The following is a 22,863-nucleotide window of genomic DNA, read 5'->3' on the forward strand; positions in this document are numbered from 1 at the left end:
GTCAGAACAAGCGGTGTGAGGATCTACCGAGGCCTTCGGAATACGCCTATTGCAAGACCTACATCGTCTATGGGAGGGGGCTTGCGAAATGTCAGACATCTTGAATCCAAAGAGTTAGCCAAAGGGGGTTCCAAAATCAAGCAAAAGATCGTTAACCGTTAATCAGGACTATATAAAAGCTATCTAGCTAATATAAGAAGGTTTCCAGTAAAGCGACAGCCGTTAATCTGAGAGAATACTTCACCAATTAGCCGTGAAAATACTCGAAGACCATAAGCGTATCCCAGAACGTCTTGCCGGAAGCACGACAGAGGAATAATTGAGGAGGTGTCAACAAGAAGTACTTGAGTACCTGGCCACAGGTGGCGCTGGTAAGTACACCCCCTTCTAGTATTGTGATAGCTGGCGTATCCCTCCATAGAATTCTGTCGGGCAACGGAGTTGACAGCTACATGATTATCGGGTAAGTTTAATATTGAAAAACTGCCTGGTTGCTACCAGACAAAACTATTTGCAGAGATTCAATTCATCAAATGGTAGACTGTTTCAGAGAACATAGACAAATAAGTTCCTTTTCTACAGGAGACATATGTTGTCTTATTACTTCCCTTATCAAGAAGGCCAAGCCTCTCCACCCCAAACCCCTTTATGCATAAAATTTAAAAAGTAATTTGCATTTTTTTTAGCTAAACAAACCATTTTTTTAAAATACTGTAGTAGATACTTCAGTGTGAGCTGAAAAGGCTGTTGATATGTTAACAAAATAGTTAGGTAATGACAGGTGGGGAATTGGGGATGGCCCTGCCCACCTGCCTGTCAAAGCCATGACACTTTAGAACTTTGGCTCAGAACTAAGAGGTGGTTTATGGGGGGAAGTTTATCTTATAGAACCCATGTTTGTATACTTAGGACAAAAATAAATTAATTTTCAAAATCTGACATTTGTTCCAATGTGAAAACAAACCTTTCATTCATTAAATATGTTATTTTCATTAGTAAAATAAATTTTTGAATATACTTACCCGATAATCATGTAGCTGTCAACTCCGTTGCCCGACAGAAATCTAAGGAGGGATACGCCAGCTATCACAATACTAGAAGGGGGTGTACTTACCAGCGCCACCTGTGGCCAGGTACTCAAGTACTTCTTGTTGACACCTCCTCAATTATTCCTCGGTCCCACTGGTTCTCTATGGGGAGGAAGGGAGGGTCAATTAAATCATGATTATCGGGTAAGTATATTCAAAAATTTATTTTACTAATGAAAATAACATTTTTCAATATTAAACTTACCCGATAATCATGTAGCTGATTCACACCCAGGGGGGTGGGTGAAAACCAGTGTACAAGATTAAAGGATAGCCAAGTATCCCAAATTTCATATAACAGTTATCTCAAATAACAATGAAATAATAAGTACCTGGTAAGGAAGTCGAATTGAACCGTTACTCTGCCTCTTTTTTAAGTTCGTCTTCCTTACTGAGCGCAGCGTTCCTCTTGGAGGCTGAATCAACCCAAGGTGCTAAAGTATATAGGGTTGCAACCCCTACTAAAGGACCTCTACACAACCTCTAACCCAGGCGCTTCTCAAGAATGAATTGACCACCCGCCAAATCAAAAGGATGCGGAAGGCTTCTTAGCCTACCGTAACAACCATAAAAACAACAATAAAAGAATTCAAGAGAAAGGTTAAAAAAGGTTATGGGATTAAGGGAATGTAGTGGCTGAGCCCTCACCTACTACTGCACTCGCTGCTACGAATGGTCCCAGGGTGTAGCAGTTCTCGTAAAGAGACTGGACATCTTTCAGATAAAATGATGCAAACACTGACTTGCTCCTCCAATAGGTTGCATCCATTATGCTCTGCAGAGAACGGTTTTTATTAAAGGCCATCGAAGTAGCTACGGCTCTTACTTCGTGGGTCCTTACCTTCAGCAATGCAAGGTCTTCCTCCTTTAAGTGAGAATGTGCTTCTCTGATCAGAAGCCTTATATAATACGAAAGCCCATTCTTGGACATGGGTCTCGAGGGTTTCCTGATGGCACACCATAAGGCTTCTGACTGTCCTCGGAGAGGTTTAGACCTCTTGAGATAATATTTGAGAGCTCTGACAGGGCAAAGAACTCTCTCAAGTTCGTTACCTACCATGCTGGAGAGGCTAGGTATCTCGAACGATCTAGGCCAAGGACGTGAAGGAAGTTCGTTCTTTGCTAGGAATCCAAGCTGAAAAGAACATGTAGCAGATTCGGTTGTGAAACCAATGTTCTTGCTGAAGGCATGAACCTCACTGACTCTCTTAGCTGTTGCAAGGCAAACGAGAAAAAGAGTCTTGAGGGTAAGGTCCTTAAATGAAGCTGACTGGAGAGGTTCGAACCTAGATGTCATAAGGAACCTTAAGACTACGTCTAGATTCCAGCCTGGAGTGGAAAGACGACGATCTTTAGACGTCTCAAAAGACTTAAGAATGTCTTGAAGGTCCTTGTTGGAAGACAGGTCCAAACCTCTGTGGCGGAGAACTGAGGCCAACATACTCCTATATCCCTTAATCGTAGGAGCTGAAAGGGATCTCTCATTCCTAAGATGAAGAAGGAAGTCAGCTATTTGGATCACAGAGGTATTGGTAGAGGATATCGAATTGGCTCTACACCAGCTTCGGAAGACCTCCCACTTAGACTGGTAGACTCTACGAGTGGAAACCCTTCTTGCTCTGGCAATCGCACTGGCTGCCTCCTTCGAAAAGCCTCGAGCTCTAGCGAATCTTTCGACAGTCTGAAGGCAGTCAGCCGAAGAGCGTGGAGGTTTGGATGCAACCTGTCTACGTGAGGTTGACGTAGAAGGTCCACTCTTAGAGGTAGAGTCCTGGGGAAGTCTACTAGCCATTGTAGTACCTCTGTGAACCATTCTCTTGCAGGCCAAAGGGGAGCAACCAGCGTCAGCCGTGTCCCTTCGTGCGAGACGAATTTCTGCAGAACCTTGTTGATTATCTTGAACGGAGGGAATGCGTACAGGTCGAGATGGGACCAGTTCAGTAGAAAGGCATCCACATGAACTGCTGCAGGGTCTGGAACAGGAGAACAATACAGAGGAAGTCTCTTGGTCATGGAGGTGGCAAACAGATCTATGGTAGGTTGACCCCACAAGGTCCAAAGTCTGTTGCACACACTCTTGTGGAGGGTCCATTCCGTGGGAATGACCTGATTCCTTCTGCTTAGAAGATCTGCTGACACGTTCATATCGCCCTGGATGAACCTCGTGACTAGAGAGAGGTTTAGACTTCTTGACCAAATGAGGAGGTCCCTTGCGATCTCGTAAAGGCTCCTCGAATGGGTCCCTCCTTGCTTGGAGATGTAAGCCAAGGCTGTGGTGTTGTCCGAGTTCACCTCCACCACTTTGCCTAGCAGGAGGGACTTGAAGTTCAACAGGGCTAGATGAACTGCCAGCAGTTCCTTGCAGTTGATGTGGAGAGATCGTTGTTCCTCGTTCCACATTCCCGAGCATTCCTTTCCGTCCAAGGTTGCACCCCAGCCCGAGTCCGATGCATCTGAGAAGAGATGAAGATTGGGGGTCTGAATGGCCAAGGATAGACCCTCTTTGAGAAGGAGGTTGTGCTTCCACCACAGGAGAGTGGTCTTCATCTCTTGGTTGATAGGGATAGAGACTGCTTCTAGAGTCGAACTCTTGTCCCAATGAGCTGCCAGGTGGAATTGAAGAGGGCGGAGGTGGAGTCTGCCCAGCTCGACAAACAGGGCTAGAGACGAGAGAGTCCCTGTGAGACTCATCCACTGTCTCACTGAGCAACTGCTCCTCTTCAGCATGCTCATGATGCACTCTAGGGCTTGGCTTATCCTGGGGGCCGATGGAAAAGCCCGAAAACTCTGACTCTGAATCTCCATTCCCAGATACACGATGGATTGTGAGGGAATGAGTTGAGATTTTTCCAAATTGACTAATAGACCCAGGTCTCTGATTAGGTCTAAAGTCCAATGAAGATTCTCCAGACAACGACGACTCGAGGAGGCTCTCAACAGCCAGTCGTCTAGGTAGAGGGAGGCTCTGATGTTTGACAAGTGAAGGAATTTGGCTACATTCCTCATCAGAAGGGTAAAGACCATAGGAGCTGTGCTTAGGCCAAAACACAGGGCTTGGAATTGATAGACGACCTTTCCGAAAACGAATCTTAGGAAAGGTTGGGGGTCTGGATGAATCGGAACGTGAAAGTATGCGTCTTTCAAGTCCAAAGAGACCATCCAGTCCTCCTGTCTGACCGCTGCTAAGACCGACTTGGTCGTCTCCATCGTGAACGTCAGCTTGGTGACATACTCGTTGAGAGCGCTGACGTCCAGCACCGGTCTCCAACCTCCTGTCTTCTTGGCCACAAGAAAGAGACGGTTGTAGAAGCCCGGGGATTGATGGTCCCGGACTATAACCACTGCCTTCTTCTGCACAAGAAGCGACACCTCCTGGTGCAATGCTAGCCTCTTGTCCTCCTCTTTGTAGTTGGGAGAGAGGTTGATGGGCGATGTGGTCAGAGGTGGTTGAAGGCAGAATGGAATCCTGTAACCGAACCTCAGCCAACTGACAGACTGTGCGTCTGCACCTCTCATCTCCCACGCTCGCCAGAAGGTCTTGAGTCTGGCTCCTACTGTTGTCTGGAGAAGCGGAGAGTCAGTTTTTTCCTTTGGATGACCTGGATCCTTTCCTGGACTTGCCTTTGTAAGAGTCTGGACGGGAGCTTCCTCGGCTGGGGGCTCTACCACGAAAGGGCGGTATGAACCTAGTAGCAGGGGTATCAGCCACTGGGGAGCGGTAAGTCTTAGGGACTGAGGTGGCAGCCTTAGACTTACGAGCCGAAGAAGCTACAAGATCGTGCGTATCCTTCTGTATCAGGGCAGCAGACAAGTCCTTAATGAGCTCTTCGGGAAAAATAAACTTCGAGAGCGGAGCAAAAAGAAGTTGTGACCGTTGGCAAGGTGTAATGCTGGCGGAAAGGAAGGAACACAGCTGTTCCCTTTTCTTCAACACCCCTGATACAAACAAGGACGCTAGCTCGCCCGATCCATCTCTGATAGCCTTATCCATGCAGGACATTAACAGCATGGCAGAATCTTTGTCCGCAGGAGAGGTTTTCTTGCTGAGGGCCCCCAGGCACCAGTCAAGAAAATTGAACATTTCAAACGCTCTAAACATCCCTTTCAGCAAGTGATCCAGGTCTGAGAAGGTCCAACACACCTTCGAGCGCCTCATAGCAGTCCTTCGAGGCGAGTCTACCAGACTTGAGAAGTCAGCCTGGGCAGAGGCAGGTACTCCCAAGCCTGGTGCTTCCCCTGTGGCATACCAAACGCTCGCTTTCGAAGTGAGCTTCGTTGGAGGGAACATGAAGGAAGTCTTGCCAAGATGTTGTTTAGACTGCAGCCACTCCCCTAAGATCCTAAAAGCCCTCTTGGAGGATCTAGCTAGGACAAGCTTGGTATAGCAAGACTTAGCTAGTTGCACGCCCAGCGAAAACTCAGATGGTGGAGAGCGGGGAATAGCAGAGACAAAATGGTCTGGATAAACCTCCCTGAGAAGAGCCAAGACCTTGCGAAAATCAAGAGACTGTGGAGAAAGCTTGGATTCGTCCACGTCTGATGAGGGATCAAGGTGTGCCTCCTCATCATCCGAAACCTCATCCCCAGAATGAGGCGAAGAGATCGGATACGAATGCTGAACCGCAGAGTCAGAACGAGCAGGAACAATAACCGTGGTGGACGGAGGAGGAGCAGTAAGTTCCTGTTCCTGTGGAATGAGTGGAGCGTGAAGAGACCGAGGCTGCGCAGAACAAGGTAAAGTTCTCGCAAGCAGAGGTGTCTGAGGCGCAGGATCAGGGTGCACGGGTTGAGCTCGGTGCAGCAGCTGAGGAGACTGACTCATGGGTGGAAGAGGTTGTTGTACCTCCACCGAGAGTTGCACCACCGGTGGAGCAGCCAGGGGAGGCGGAGGAAGAGTGGAGTAATCCTCCTGATCCCAAACAGAAGGTTGCCTTAAAGAAGGCTGAGGCTGAACAACACTGGGAACAGCGAACACAGAATGTGGCTCAACATCGTACGCCTGGCAGATGGTGCTGCGACTAGGTGGAGCGAGCGCAGGCGGGTTGAGCACAGGCTGAGCGGGTGCAGGCGGAAGGAGTGCAGGTGGAGGCGGAGGTGCAACACTCTCAGCACGACACTCACGCATTAGGTCCGAAAGCTGAGCTTGCATGGACTGAAGCATAGACCACTTGGGATCAGTAGAGACGGCAGCAGACTGAGGTAAAGCCTTAACAGTCGAGCTCTGTTGTGGCAGAACCTTACTCCTCTTGGGCGGAGTACAGTCGACAGATGACTGAGGCGAGTCGGAGCTGAGCCAATGACTGCAACCTGGCTGAGCACTCGCGGGCTGGACTCTGCGTTTAAGCGGTCTCGAGACCTGAGACCAACGTTTCTTCCCAGAAAGAAGATCAGCGGACGAGCGGAAGACGGGCTCAATCGTCTGCAAGTGGGAGTGACGGTCTGTGGAAGACACGCCCGCAACCACTGAGGATAATTCTGTGCGCCTAACAAGGCCTGCCGAACCCTTATGCCCTTCGACATTGCTTCTCCCCTGGGCTTGGGAGCTTGCAAGAGGTCCCGGACTGGGAGGACGACTGGCTCGCACAGAAAAATCCTCACGCACCACACTGGCACTAACACTAGCACAAGGCACTGCACCGACACTAGCACTCGTCACAGCACTGGCACTAACTTCACCCACTGCACTCTTGACCTTCAGCTCTTTCACTTCGGCCATCAGAGACTTATGGTCACTTACCACTGACTCTACCTTATCGCCTAAAGCCTGAATAGCACGTAAAACCACTGACATATCAGGCGGAGGGCACACAGTAGGATCGGGGGTAGCCACTACAGGGGTAGGAACAGGAAGGGGATCATGAGATGAGGAAAATAAAGAAGAGTGAGAAGAACTCCTCCTAGCTCTAACTCTCTCTAACTTAGTAGAATACTTTAAAAGACGGACAAAATCCAATTCCGAAAGTCCGGCGCATTCCTCACATCGATTTTCTAACTGACAGGGTCTGTCCCTACAGTCAGAACAAGCGGTGTGAGGATCTACCGAGGCCTTCGGAATACGTCTATTGCAAGACCTACATCGTCTATGGGAGGGGGCTTGCGAAATGTCAGACATTTTGTTTTCAAGAGTAGTCAAAGGGAGATCCAAAAAACAAGCAAAAATTCGTTAACCGTTAAACTGAACTAAATAAAAGCTATCTAGCTAATATCAGAAGGTTTCCAGTAATGCGACAGCCGTTAATCAGAGAGAATACTTCACCAAATATGCGTGAATAAACTCGAAGACCATAAGCGTATCCCAGAACGTCTAGCCGGAGGCACGACAGAGAAATAATTGAGGAGGTGTCAACAAGAAGTACTTGAGTACCTGGCCACAGGTGGCGCTGGTAAGTACACCCCCTTCTAGTATTGTGATAGCTGGCGTATCCCTCCTTAGATTTCTGTCGGGCAACGGAGTTGACAGCTACATGATTATCGGGTAAGTTTAATATTGAAAAAAGAGACACAATCCTTGGTGGGAGGCAGTCCCCCATGAACCAAGCGGGAAGGTTCTTATTATTCTCATAGGTTTCCTCCTTCCTCAACCTGTACAGGCGCAAGAAAGATGACTCAACAACCTTCAACAGCTAATCATAATGATGCAGAAGCAGAGTCGAGACCAGCACTCTTCTGGAGCAAGGAGTAGCCTCTGATCCTTGCTGGGATTGCAAGGAGGTCCTTGAGCTTAAAATCAAACATGACCCAGAAGGTTTGGCTATGGTCACCTTCAAAGGGTCAGGGCCCTTGAAGGATACAACACAGTCGATTAATGCGTTGCAACACTGTACTTCTTTTCTCCTCTACTTCATTAACGTTGCTCTTCAGAAAGTGACATGGAATCCAGCACAGGTCTATTCCACTGATAATACCGCCTCTGTCTCATCTTTCCATGAGATATAAGACAAGACTGCATTGCAGCTCAGGAGCATTTACTTAGCCCACTGTTTTACTGCCAACCAAGCAAGAAAGGTGATGGTCTTCCCTCGACACAGCACAGGCCTACAATATTTTGCCTGGTCCTCCAGGGTCAACAACCCCATCATGGTAGCACAGTACTCATCAGCACCCAACCATTAGTTGCGCCACTCTACAATCTGGAGAAAGGCCATGGGTTATGGCTATACAGTCAGCAGCAGAGAAGGAGGTACCTTCTGCCTTAACTCTATTCAGGGATCACACCAAAGGCAAGAAGTGCAGATCCAAGAATCAGAGCTTTGTCCAATGCCATTATGGCAAGCTCCAATCTTAGTAGTCCAACAGGGGGAGCCAGATACTGTACCTCTACATAGTTAGTCATGCACTGAGTGGAGGTCAAGTAGCCAACATGGGGACCCAGATACTGTACCTCTACATAGACATTCACGCACTGAGTAGAGGTCAATAATCTGTTCCCTCCTGGGTACTCCACAGGGACTCAGCCCGAGGAATACCCATTAGGAGTTACCATCAAGGTCTCTTAAGGCTTCTCCCTTAACCAAAAATTTAATTCACTGCTGGGAAGATCATGACCTACACTTATCACAGGAGGAAGACTAATGTCCCTTACAAAAGCCCAAAGTACAAGAAAGTCTACTTCATATTTTACTTTTAAAGGGGCACTTTCACATATTACAGGCTTTCTGTCCACTGATTAAGTGCACCAAGCAATCTTAACAAACCAAAGAATATGGAAACAGATTCAAAACCTAAGATGGCAAAAAGCAGAGTAGTAGCAACAACACAACTTAACTTCATGGACCCAAAGTGGCTTTCCTCTGCCAAGCAGGTGGGCAGGACACATGCCTATCGCCCATCTGTTGTTATCTACTACCTTGTTAACGATTCAACGACTATTCCAGCTCAAGCTGAAGTATTAGTAGACATGTCAATATAACTAAAGGTCTTAACCCTGGTGAAATATGGTTTTTATTTTCATAAACTTTGTATGGTTTTGATATCCATTAGTATCAAGAATGCTGTTTTTTTTTATTAAGAGCATATTTTCCTTATGTTTAAAACCTAACACTTTCCAGTAAAAAGACACATCAATAAATTACAAGTTACAAAAACAAATTGAAAAACAATATTTCTCCAGGGAACTATTAAAGCATCACATGCACAGGCAGAGTGACTAGAAGTGACTGGGATTGCAAGGTTTTAGCAGAAGGGTCTAAAATAATTGCGATCTAATACATACAATACTTCATGATCATCTCATTATTAACTACTAAGAACTTATGTAAAAAAAAAAAAAAAAAAAAAGGGATAAATAAACCCCAAAACACTGCTCTTTCCACAATTGACTGGATTTAACTTTCACAGACACTTGCAAGACTAATTCAACATGAACATTGATTACTGGCCAGGAGAGATAACATGATAAGAGAGTTTGCTCCCTGTGAAGGCTAAGACTGACAAGATTGCCCTCCCCCCCCAAAAAAAAAAAAAAGATAGATTTTTAAGGGTTATGAGTTTGAACACTCAATTTGGTTCAATAATGAGCTAAGTAATTAAATACCGGTAATCTTCTTGAATATTCTAAAATGGAGCATGAAACACCCCTCGACTACTAAGAATAAGACTGTAAAAAATAAAAAAATCCACTAACGATGATACTCATGAGCAGTGATGTTGTATATACGTACAGTATATACCAAAGAATCTCTTATTCAAGACAAAAAGTTTGTTTTCATTTTAGAACACACCCCAACTGCACTACAAAGTAGGCTAAAGGAACTATTTCAAGTATGTCAAACAATATAGATTTGCAATTCTCAACAACTCATGTAAATCAATCAATAAAAGGAATACAGTAAAAGGACACAATTTGTGCTAAATCGTTAAAAACAAATCTAGGGAGTTTTTTTTTTTACCATTTAAGGTAAGAGAGGTTGGACAGCAGGATAGAAGAAAGGAATTGGAACCGAGGTACTACATTATTATTATTATTATTATTATTACTATCCAAGCTACAACCCTAGTTGGAAAAGCAAGATGCTATAAGCCCAGGGGCTCCAACAGGGAAAAATAGCCCAGTGAGGAAAGGAAATAAGGAAATAAATAAATGAAGAGAACAACTGTGTCCCCACAATCGAACTTTGGTTCCTATTGAGCAATAATCTATAAAGGTTTCATGCTGGCATCCAAATGATGTCAATTGACACGGTGAGTTGTTGTTTTAAAGGAAATGTTTTATTTTCTACAATATTAAACATGATTACTAAAGTAACAATTTATCTTATTTATTAGACACATCACTAAGTGAAATACATACAGGGGTATATACCTAACGAAACAAATAATTGCAATTAACATTTAAAGATTCAGTTAGATATTCTTTGAGTTTTTTATTTCATTAACATTCATGGTAATACGTTATTTGATAAGCGTTAGTTTTTTTGAGCTCAGTGGTTACTCAATTATTTGTATAACATATATGTGCGTCAGTCTTTATATATATATCGCTTCTCACATCCCAAAGGCTGCATGGAATTGATATTATAACTATCACACTCAATGTTAACTTACAAGACCAGTAAATCTTGTACATTTTTATAAAATGTAAGTAATACCTGAAATGATAGATCACCGACATTGAAGAATATAGTTACTTGTATGTCGGACTCATTCTGTAAACCCATCCCTAAATCATATCTAGCAACAAGTAAAGCCTTATTACTTCAATAATCATGCAAAAAAAAAAAAAAACTTATGGGGTGTATGTATGAGGGTGGACACATGTACGAGTGATGACGGTCATCTAAGAATACGGCAGTGTAAGGGGGGTCGCAGGAATCGTTAGCCACCGTTAGGTAAGGACCGACAAAGCTTTAAGTTAGGTAAGGTTAGTTGGGGGAAGTTTAGGTTAAGTGGTATTCTTGTGTAAAGGTTTTGCAGAAAAACAGTCGACAAAATGGGAAGAAAATTCCCATTTTCTATGTAACCGGAGGAACTGGCCGCTGATATACAAGGCCTATAAACTTATAAAAGAACTTTACCCTCGGTTTTTCTGCTTCTGACGTCACGTCGAATAAAATCCGTCGTACAAAGTTAGATCCTGTGGATGCAGCCTAAGAATGTAACATCCTTCTAAAGCTTTATTTTAAGTAAGTAGAAGATACTACTGAGGAGTAATAGTGGGTCCTAGTATCTACGTGTAGGCTAGTAAAGCCAGCGCACAGGTGAATAGTTACAAAATGGACTTGCAGGTAGGCTACCCATTACGGTATGGCAAGAAATTATGACTATGTAGCCCTTACAGACTGCATGAATAGCAGTCAACACTACTCTACAGCCTACAGTAGGCTGGAATACAATTAAATAACAACCCTTTAACTGAAATATTACATACAAAAACAAAATTATCAGCTTCCCTTTAATCATATATTCTATGATACATTTGATAAACTGTCACTTTACACATACCTTCTTCACACAATATTTATTGCTGTATTCTCTGTGGTTCTCGGATTATTGAGTGAATTAAGTGTTATTTTCTCCTGATATTCTCAAAAATCCTTATTACATTCACAATTCCAGATGAAATTGACGTATAGACATTTATAAACTTGATACGAAGCCTACCAGCTGTGATGACAGCTGATCTATTGTCGGGTTACATTACGGTTTTGTAGGATATAATATTTTTGTACAACAGTTGTATTTCTTCATTTATGTCCATAATATATAAATAGATATAATTTTTCATTTGATTATTATATATTGAAAGGACGAAATCTTTTTTTGTTTAGGCTAATTGAATATAAATTTATATTGTGAAGCGTATTTTGCTATATAGCTTTCCCATGAACAATGAACCAAAACAAAACTGATATCTGTCAATTTTAAGTATTGTTCCATATATTAAATTAAATCAAATTAAATTAAATGGATAAACATTGCCTATGAACAAAATGTACCAGATAAAAATATTGAATTGACAGAAGTACCAAACGAAGGACATGTATTGAATTTACACAATGATAAAGATATACCCAATAAAATGCTGCCGAAATGACATACCCAATGCAATAACATTACCGATGTGCAAAATGTGTCGATTGCTCAAAATGTGAGCAAAGCTCCTACGCGGATAATTATTTGGTCTATATATAATGAAAAATCTATAAAAGGAAAAAAATATAACTATTTTTATGAAATAGACAGGGTAACTATTGTTAAATTACAACCAATGCACAAAAATAATGTACCTAAACGTGTGGAAATATTTATTCCACATTTTGCATTTAAATACTCTGGTTATTTATTTGCCAGTATCCTTGACAAGGGAAAAGAAGACCAATATTTTTCTAAGGTTTAAAGGCAGTTCATGAATGGCAGAGGCAAGGGACAGTGGCATTGCCCTAGCAAGCTGGACAATGCCCTAGAGACTGACCATATTATTATTATTATTAAATGCTAAGCTACAACCCTAGTTGGAAAAGCAGGATGCTATAAGCCCAGGGGCCCCAACAGGGAAAATAACCCAGTGAGGAAAGGAAATAAAGAAAAGTAAAATATTTTAAGTATAGTAACATTAAAAAAATATATTTCCTATAAAAACTGTACATATGATCAGCGCTCAAGACCCCTCTCCACCCGAGCTAGGAGGGCCAGGCAATGGCTGCTAATGACTCAGCAGACAGACCTATAGGCTCCCCTAAACCCACCATCCTTAGCTCACAAGGATGGTGAGGTTGCAGCGACCAAAGTAACTAACGAGTTTTGAGCGGGGCTGAACCCCAGTCTAGCGTTCACCAGTCAGGGACGTTACCACATCGGCCACCACAACAGTTTTTCTTCCACCACAACCGTTTTTCTTGACTTTCATATAAAATAACACTATTTTCTAATCAATATTTTGCTAGATTCAGTTCTTTATTTACTGTCATATTTAAATGGCATGTGGAAAAAGGGTAACTAAGTAATTATTCATTAAATATCAAGCCTTTATTGTATAAATGTTGAATCATATTTTCTTAAATCACAGCATTCAATATTTTTATATTTAACATTAGACTTAATAATAAATTTCTAATTTTAATATCGCAACATTATTACCATTTCAAGAATTATCATTAACATTTATATTCATGAATATTTCACTATTTCAATAAAGATAAATAAAAGAAACTTGTAAAAGTTAACCATTTGAATAGAGACACAAATAAACTTTAATCTCTTAAGCTTTTAATGGTTTTTCATCTTTAAAAATTTTATTTAACTCTAATACAACAATAGAATTACTACTTCAGAATCAACAATCAACATTCACATCTATGTAAAATTCACAATTTGATCAAATACGTAAACAAACTTGGTTAACTAATTAAGGTCTTGTTCGCCATTACAAAGATCTCATTCAAAGTGTTACTGCTAATGCTATTAGAGCGACCTGCACTGAAGGGACAGACCACGGGCTCTTGCGCTAAGGCAGCCCATAAAATTTTAAAGTATCATTGAGATGAAAAGCAGGTCGTTAAGTCGTAATGACCAATCTTGCAGGGTCAACGAGGCACAGACGTTGCAGTTTCTCTACGGTCAAAGGTGTGTCTGTAATCAACAGAAACGAGAATGGCTCAAGAAGTGTCGTGAGTATTTGCTTAAAAAGTAAAAAATTTCTGACATATTTAGTCACAGGCTTGACTTCTGGATTTAGTTTGATGAATAAATATTAAAGTTTTTCAATGTTAAAATATGTGCTTCACTTATTAGTATCGTTTTTTTCTGTCATATATTGTCACAGGATTGATTTCTTCCAGTTAACAAAAGACCAAGTGTATGTTTATAAGAAAAAAAATATGATTTAGTTTGATGAATAAACATTAAGGTTTTTTAATGTTAAAATGTTTGCTTTACTTAATAGTATAGTTTTTTTTTCTGTCATATTTTGTCGCAGGCTTGATTGATTGATTTTAAGTTTTCTGGCTACAGGCTTGACTTTTTCCAGTTAACAAAATACTAAATATTTTCTTTTGATGAGAAGAAAGAGTAATTTAGTTTCATGTTTTTGAATTTTAAAATATGACTTAAAACTGAATTAATTCCGAATTCATAAAATATTGCCAGGGTGAATATGAGTGACAAATTCATCTTAAAACAAACTGAACCTTAAAATAAACTTTTTTCCTTTTAATTCATCAATAAAATCATACCAGTATAGGTCATAATAAGCTTTTTAAATGTACATTAGGTCGACCCGACCTAACTTACCCATCTGGAACCACCCGGTGGTGCCACCATCGGCCCTGGCACTCGCGACTGCCTGTCGCAGCGCCATAACGACAGAAAAGGCCAGTACGAGAGGGGGCTCGCCAGTTACTGTAAGACAACAAAATGACCTCCATGTGAGAGAACGTAATCTTTATCTACATGTAATGCAATCTCCATTTCATTCCACTTCTCACTCAAAAATTCGAATTTATTTTCTGTCGATCAAGATTACATTAGCACAGAGATGGCGATCTATAGTTCCTTGGGTAGCCATTTCAATATCAACATTTTCTTACCTTTTGATAACTGGAACCCAAGTGGATTGGGAGAATCCTGTAGAAGAGTTACCCTAAAGTCTATTGGGATGTCCTGAGCAAGAGGTGGCTTATAAGTCTAAAGGAAAGAAAGAAATATCCATCAATAATACCTCAGTTTAATATCAACATGAATCTATTTCCAAATGTTACATAATACTCAATACTAAGTTAATTCTAGTACCCTTGCCTTGGGCCAATACCACACAGTATTCTAGAAGTCTCTTTGCTTCTATGATAAAATAGTGGAGTGATCTTACTAATCGTATAGTTGAAATACGTTGATTTTCAGAAGTTTGAAATTAGAATAAATATGTTTTGTGAGCAGATTTGTGAGAGTATTGTTTCCAAGTTTATCATATATTTTTACCTTATCCATTTCATTGCTTTTTCTTTATAATTTCTTTTCAATATTGTATTCTTTACTTTTCAGTTATTTCCAGTACTGGGAAAATGAAACAATTTGACTTATTTACATGAGAAAACATCCAGTTCTCTTGCAGGTTCGAAATTCACAAGGAAAGAGTCTTGTTTCTAAGTTTATTATATATTTTTACCTTATCCATTTAATTGTATTTTCTTTATAATTTCTTTTCAATATTATATTCTCTACTTTTCAGTTATTTCCAGTACTGGGAAAATGAAACAATTTGACTTATTACATGAGAAAACACCCAGTTTTCCTGCAGGTTCGAAATTCACAAGGAAAGAGTAAACGAAAAGAGAAGCAATACTTACCCACGTAGAGTTGGTCAGCCTTTGACCAGAGACGGGGTCGTAGATGGGTTCCTCCATAGTAAACATTCCCTGACCCATGATAAAACCACCTTCCACTTGACCTATGTCTACCAAGGGGCTCAAGCTCCTACCGGCGTCCTCAAGGATGTCTGTACGTAGGACCTGCGTTGGGTGAAGGTAATCAAAATGGAATCACAAAAGGGGATTGTTTATAGATATGATAGCAAAATATTTTCCTTGCAATTCAAAGCAATTTTTGCTGCAAAAGATAATTGGCACTGAGAGTAAAACTCAAGAGTAAAGGAGATGTGTTTGTTGTACGTAGCTGCTACAAGTTAATAGTTTACATATCAGAAAGATTCATTTTGATATCATGCTTAAAGTGTACATTAAAATCAATTGTGGTATAAATCATATATACAGTATATATATATATATATATATGTATATATATATATAAATATATATATATATATATATATATATACATATATATATATATATATATGTATACACACATATATACATATATATGTATATACATTATATATGTATATATACATTATATATATATATATATATATATATATCCATGTATATATGCTGTATATACATGTGTATATATATATATATATATATATAGAGAGAGAGAGAGAGAGAGAGAGAGAGAGAGAGAGAGAGAGAGAGAGTATACCATACACCTTTTTCCTTAATAATTAACTAATTTAGAGTTCTCTTGATTGAGGGTACACTCGGGGACACTGTTCTGTCTTGTTTCTCTTCCTCTTGTTTTGTTAAACTTTTTATAGTTTATATAAGAGACATTTATTTCAATGTTGTTACTCTTCTTAAAATTTTTATTTTTCCTTGTTTCCTTTCCTCACTGGGCTATTTTCCCTGTTGGAGCCCCTGGGATTATAGTATCCTACTTTTCCAACTAGGGTTGTGGCTTAGCAAGTAGTAATAATAATAATAATAATAATAATAATAATAATAATAATAATAATAATAATGGTGTTTTTGTGAACCGTAGTCCCTGAGATTCGCTGCCTGGGCATTGAACCACTTGGGTGTGTGTAGCTAACTCACCAAAAATTGTCCAGTCAGGACGTCCAGCTCGACTTCTGTGACTGCCACTCCAAAGACACCGTAACCTGTAACTTCACCTGCGGTGTTGCTGTGGAATGACGAAATGCGTGAAAAAGAGAAAACAGAGAGAAGAAAAAGAACAGTTACAGATACTTAAAGAAAATTAGCAAAACACATACACACTTACACTCCGACAAATACATACTGTACATAAATATATGCATACGCAATGAGTGTGTATATGCAAATATACGATGACGTTTAAGGTATGATTGTACTAGCTCAAACCTAGGTAGTATCAACTTCACTGACAGAAAATCCGTTTCAAAATACATAAGTAAAGGCAATGGCAGACCAATTATATTGGAGCATCGTGTCTAAATAGTGTTTCAAGAATGTATAGATGCTAATGATCAACATACGAGTGCCATTTCAAAGTTCTTGTAGAGCAGATAATAAAAAGGCAAATATCCCATAGCTAGTGTACCCAAGCCGTCAAAAAATATCTCAGAGATTCAACCCTTCCCCCTTTCCTAACTACAACCTGCTGATTCGGCAATCTGTGGGAGAGTGTGGTTTCTGAGTTTACCTCTTGGATAACCCCCTCTCACCAGGGTATAAATACTACCTCTCCCTCTACCCGAGGGATGGAGAGAGACCGAGAAGTCATACGCCTGGTAAGGCCGCTGAGTGTGACAGAAAAGAAATATATATTTATATACTGTATAGAGCAAGACACGTTGCTCTTTATTATTTGAGGTAGATTCGTATCAGCATTTTTTTTAAAAGATATGAATTAATTTGTAAAGTAAGATCATTTGACCATAATAATGCATAGAAATTCCCCATACAATGGGATACGCAAGCGGGGAAAATAAGAAGGACGTTAAAACTTAATGCAATTAAGCTATTCTCTACACAATACTCACACATATCGCTCCGAGATATCGATGCCACTGAAGTAAGCCTGGCTGACCAGCTCTGGCCAATCGATGTCTGGTTTCTCAAGGGTCTGTCTGAAAGCCTCAAGACGCTCCTTCAGATGTCGACAGGCGGTGCTCACACACTGAAGGTAGGATATGGAAAAGTTTGGGTTAGAGTTCTCTTGCTTGAGGGTACATTCGAGCACACTATTCTATCATATTTCTCTTCCTCTTGTTTTGTTACAGTTTTTTTGTAGTTTATATAGGAGATATTTATTTTAATGTTGTTATTCTTCTTAAAATATTTAATTTCCTTTCTTCACTGGGCTATTTTCCCTGTTGAAGCCCCTGGGCTTAGAGCATCCTGCTTTTCCAACTAGGGTTGTAGCTTAGCAAGTAATAATAATATTAATCCTGCTTTTCCAACTAGGATTGTAGCTTAGCAAGTAATAATAATAATAATAATAATAATAATAATAATAATAATAATAATAATAATAATAATAATAATAATAATAATGTGTGACATTATTCTTTTATTGTTGCAACTTGCAACAACGAGTGAGGAAATAACAGACATACAAAACGAGCATTCCTGGTGGAAAAGGATAGCTCCTTTCATTGTTCAGGACAAATCAAATCCAGAGTATTAAAATAAAACAATAAAACAAAAAGTAGACAAACATAAATAAATAAACAAGCCCCAGAAAAGGAATAAACATGAAAACACAAGTCCCTCGGAGGCTGGCAAGAGAATCATCTCCTGGTAACCCACAAGGCATGATGTTACCTCCCACTGTACTTCATTTAAACACTTTACCCTCCAAATCCTTCCAAAATCCTAATCCTTGGCCCCTCTCCTCCTACACCTATCCTATCCCCATATACTGTAGTTATAGCAGTAGCTTTTATTGTAATTGATTTCAATCGAGAAGTTTTATTTAAACTAATCTTATTTGATATGTTTATGGCAGTAGATATAACCATCTAAAGGTGTAATTAATTGTAATGATTCAAATAAGTTGTTGATTTTAATGTACCCTAAATTTAAATAACATAAACACAATACTACTTGATGCAATACCACAAATCACCCTTCCAAAACAGCATGTACTTATGTTGAAAAGGACTGGTATATTTGTTTTCTATAAAATAATAACTAACTATAAACACGGGTGCTAGAAGCAACACTTACATAAGAGGTGATGTCAGATCCCAAGGAACCACCAGTGCACTGGGAATTAGCGTTGGTATGCGTGGTGGAGCCTTTGATTGCAATCATATCCAGGGGAATACCCAGCTCATATGCCGCTGACTGAGCCACCTGGTGGGAGAGCCAAGCATAATGTAAAGATAAAAAAAATTAAATCAGTCACAAATTTATAGTATTTTGGGATGAGAAGAACAAAAAAAAAGTAAGCTAAAAGACAGTTTCATATAGATTGGTTAGAAAAAGGTCGTTTGACAACTATATTTTTATCAATATTTTATCAGGTTTGTGGTGGCTGATGTGGTAATGCCGCAGACTGAGCCACCTGGTGGGAGAGCCAAGCATAATTTAAAGATAAAAAAAAAAAAAAATCAGTCACAAATTTATAGTTTATTGGGATGAGTAGAACCAAAAAAAAAAAAATAAGCTAAAAGACAGTTTCATATAGATTGGTTAGAAAAAGGACGTTTGACAACTATATCTTTATCAGTATTTTTATCAGGTTTGTGGTGGCTGATGTGGTAACGTCCCTGACTGGTGATCACCAGACTGGGGTTCAAGTCCCGCTCAAATTCGTTAGTTTCTTTGTCGCTGCAACCTTACCACCATGCTTGTGAGCTAAGGATGTTGGCTGGGTTGGGGGAGCCTATACTATCAGATGAGTCATCAGCAGCCATTGCATGGCCCTCCTTAGTCCTAGCTTTGGGTGGAGGGAGAGGGGGCTTGGCAGCTGATCATATGTATATATGGTCAGTCTCTCAGGCATTGCCCTGCTCGATAGGGCAATGTTACTGTCCCTTGCCTCTGCCATTCATTAGGGGCCTCCAAACTCTTAAAACTATAAAGCAGTTCATTTGTTTCATGCATATTTATTGAACTATCAGCAAAGCTCCTGTTAATAAATGAAACTTCCTAATAGGGGAAAATAACACAAGATGAAACTTCACCCTATCACATGGTAATACATATTAAAACTTCTCTAAAGCAAATATCAACTAATTATAGATATTCTGTTTATAAGACAGACAAAACATAATCTGAATTACTTCTTTCTAATCACAATTACCTCATTAAGAAACTTTCCTAAGACATCCATTAAATACATCAGCATCTGGTTTCTTTCATATAATCTTTAAGAGCAGATATAACCATATTTAAATTTCATTCTACAGATATTTATTACTGTAAAAAATATTTTAAATGTGGAAATTTTTGTTGAAATGCTGGGGAATTACATGGAGATCCTTCTTTCACCGAATTTTCAAAGTTATCTCTGATGTTACAATATCAAAGAACTTTCAATGACTCATTTTCATGCTCTGCAAGGACTAAGGAACGACATTTTGCAAATAATAATCAGGGGAGGGAGTGAGAAGGGCTTGGGAGAGCCCTTTTTAGGGGGAGAAGACCAAGAAGGAGGTAGAGAATTAGATGGTGGGATAAGGTGAAGGATGCTATGGAGAGAAGAGGTTTAGTGGAAGAGGGTACCTTTGATAGAGGGCATTGGAGAGGGCGCATCAGGCAACCAGCCCCTTAATGTAGGGATAACAATCAGAAAAAAGAAGAAGGAGGAACCTATTTAAGGGGAGAAGATCTAGAAGGAGGCAGAGAATTAGATGGTGAGAAATGGTAAAGGATGATATGGAGAGAAGAGGTTTAGGGGAAGAGGATGCCTTTGATAGGATGCACTGGAGAGGGCGCATCAGGCAACTGATCCCTTACTGGAGGGATAACACTCGGAAAGAAAAAGTTCAGGGCAGTCACAATTTTCCTCTGACTCTCACCTTCGTGTTGATCCCTTGCCCGGATTCCACTCCACCATGAGAAATGAGGACAGTGCCATCTCTGCAATTGATCGACACCATGCAACTGAAAGGGTAGACGCTAGGCGGTGCGTATGGCCACATCTGGGTCATCACAGCTAAGCCTCTCTTTTTCCATTTGTTATTCTGCAGTGATAGATTTATCGTCATTTAATCATCAAGCATGAATTCTTGCACATATATGTTTGCATGTATCCTGTACATTAATATAATATAATAATAAACAGACAAGTTCTCAACTACGTATCTATTTTAAGAAAGACGAGCAGCTAACTTCTTATAAATTCCCCTCCAATTAAAGTTCTCTGTCTAATGTCTTAAAGTTTTATTCATCAATTTGTAATAAACCATTAAGGTTTACTTATCTTTAAAGCTATCCCACACCTACACAATAGAGGGTGAGAAATTGAACAAGTAATTATCAAAACTGTAATGAATTCTTAAGTGTACAGACTTTATCTCTATCTCTCTCTACCTGATTGAATGTCTCTATGTCAGCCTTCCTAGCATCAACATCAGCGCTGACCATTATTTGGTCAATCATGTCTGAAATCAGGTTATTGGTGATTGTGATCGCCTTTGGAATCTTAGCATTTGCTGGAAATAAGAACAAAATGGGGTTAGTAATTATAAAGATAATCAAGTTCATGAAAATAAAATGGGAATGACAATATGATGTCATCAACCTAAACAATATGTATTATCTATCACATTTGGAAACATATACATTATTTCTATATTTGGGGATTCTATAGTCGCTGCAAAGATTCTGGGCGAAATAAGCCCCGCCCCCTGATGATGCCATAGCCAATCATGACCACTGCTAGTGTAGGAGACAACGTGATTGGCTATGACGTCGACAGGGGGAGGGGCTTATTTCACCCAGAATCTTTGTAGCGACTATAGTACAGTACAATTTCTTGTCTTTGATCTCCATTTCATCATTACTTAGGGGATTCCAATGCTGTTCCCATAGGTGATAATGTAAATATTGTTTCTACAGATGCAGATTTCAATATTTCTTTTGTATATTAAGGTTTAAATACTGGTTCTGTTATTGGGGATTTCAAGTGTCGCACCAGTACCATATCTCAACGTTTTCCTGACGTCATCATTTACGGTTTATCTATTCTACTTTCAATCAACGAATAAGTTATTACTTTCATGATTCAAATAATAGGCCTACTAAAATTTCAAATCAGTCATGCAATACTTAAAATTTTATGCTTTTTAAAGTTACAACAGAAAATATTCAAGAACTAATGAGTCATGAATTATAATTTTCAATCAATAGCTAAGCTACAACCTAAATTAGAAAAGTAGGATGCTATGAGCCCAAGGGGTCCAACAGGGAAGAAATAGCCCAGTGAGGAAAGGAAATAAGTAAATAAATAAACACTGAAAAGTAACTAATAAAGAATATAGAATATCTTAGGACCAGTAAAAACATTAAACTAGATATGTCCTATATAAACTGTGAGTGATTTATGTCAGCCTGTTCATCAAAACATTCGTTAGTGCTTTAAAAGCTATAGATGCTGTGTGAGCAGAGATCTGGCAGTAATTTCAGTCTTCTGGAAGCATTTTAAAAGTTATAGATGCTGTCTTAGGAAAGATTAGCAAGTTTTTAACTGAAAATATTAAGGGAAATAAGAAAAACTATCTTAACAGTACACAGCCATGCCATACAGTTTCCCGCTCTTAAAAGGTCAAATAAATTTAAGAAAAAGTAACCCTACAGTTTTGCTCTTAGATGTCAAATGGATTTAAGAAAAAGTAACCCTACAGTTTCCTGCTGTTAAATGTCAAAAAGATTTAAGAAAAAGTAACCCTACAGTTTCCCACTCTTAAATGTCAAAAAGATTTAAGAAAAAGTAACCCTACAGTTTCCCACTCTTAAATGTCAAAAAGATTTAAGAAAAAGTAACCCTACAGTTTCCCACTCTTAAATGTCAAAAAGATTTAAGAAAAAGTAACCCTACAGTTTCCCGCTCTAAAAATGGCAAATAGGTTTAAGAAAAAGTAACCCTAAATTGACGAAATGAACAGTACAGTTTTCACTATCCTATCAGTGGCATTCGTTGCAGTTATGAAAATGGATCAAGAATAAGAAAGACATCGTCAACTGGCAAAACTCAAGACTTACGATTTCCCGCCATTGCATGACGCAGGCGATGCACAACCTGATTGAGGTTCCTTGAGGACCCGTCTGGCATCAAGTTCTTGCGGCGGAACTCTAGAGGATCCATGCCAATCTCTGTGGCAATGTGGTCCAGTATGTTTTCCATGAATATCATCCCCTCATTGGTACCTGATGAAAAATGGAATTTTGAATTTTATCTCATATAACACCAATTCTTAGTACAGTCACATACATAATAGTATATATTTATGTAAGTCGGTATTTATGCATGCATGCATGTATGTATGTATGTATATAAACACACACAC

The 22,863-nt window shown here is 39.8% G+C and overlaps 2 protein-coding genes across 3 annotated transcripts in view; both read right to left on the minus strand.

Annotated features, from left to right (window-relative positions):
• Positions 1–11,724, minus strand: part of LOC137618246 (uncharacterized) — a 28,399-nt gene extending 16,675 nt beyond the window's left edge. The window contains exon 1 of the mRNA XM_068348395.1: positions 11,529–11,724. The gene's annotated coding sequence lies outside the window, so the exon portion shown is untranslated. The remainder of the gene's footprint in view (positions 1–11,528) is intronic.
• Positions 11,725–13,153: 1,429 nt separating this feature from the next.
• Positions 13,154–22,863, minus strand: part of LOC137618247 (xanthine dehydrogenase/oxidase-like) — a 43,572-nt gene continuing 33,862 nt past the window's right edge. Inside the window, exons 19-28 of one of the 2 annotated variants that reach the window (XM_068348397.1) lie at positions 22,559–22,723; positions 20,888–21,009; positions 20,374–20,538; positions 18,575–18,703; positions 17,386–17,522; positions 16,457–16,544; positions 15,368–15,529; positions 14,612–14,708; positions 14,316–14,423; positions 13,154–13,655 (exon numbers count right to left, since the gene is read on the minus strand). In XM_068348397.1, coding sequence (XP_068204498.1) covers positions 13,582–13,655; positions 14,316–14,423; positions 14,612–14,708; positions 15,368–15,529; positions 16,457–16,544; positions 17,386–17,522; positions 18,575–18,703; positions 20,374–20,538; positions 20,888–21,009; positions 22,559–22,723 — 1,247 coding nt within the window. In that variant the 3' untranslated portion in view covers positions 13,154–13,581. The remainder of the gene's footprint in view (positions 13,656–14,315; positions 14,424–14,611; positions 14,709–15,367; positions 15,530–16,456; positions 16,545–17,385; positions 17,523–18,574; positions 18,704–20,373; positions 20,539–20,887; positions 21,010–22,558; positions 22,724–22,863) is intronic. The other variant, XM_068348396.1, reaches the window with a different exon arrangement.

Source organism: Palaemon carinicauda, chromosome 24 (assembly GCF_036898095.1).
Source record: "Palaemon carinicauda isolate YSFRI2023 chromosome 24, ASM3689809v2, whole genome shotgun sequence".
Classification (NCBI taxonomy): domain Eukaryota; kingdom Metazoa; phylum Arthropoda; class Malacostraca; order Decapoda; family Palaemonidae; genus Palaemon; species Palaemon carinicauda.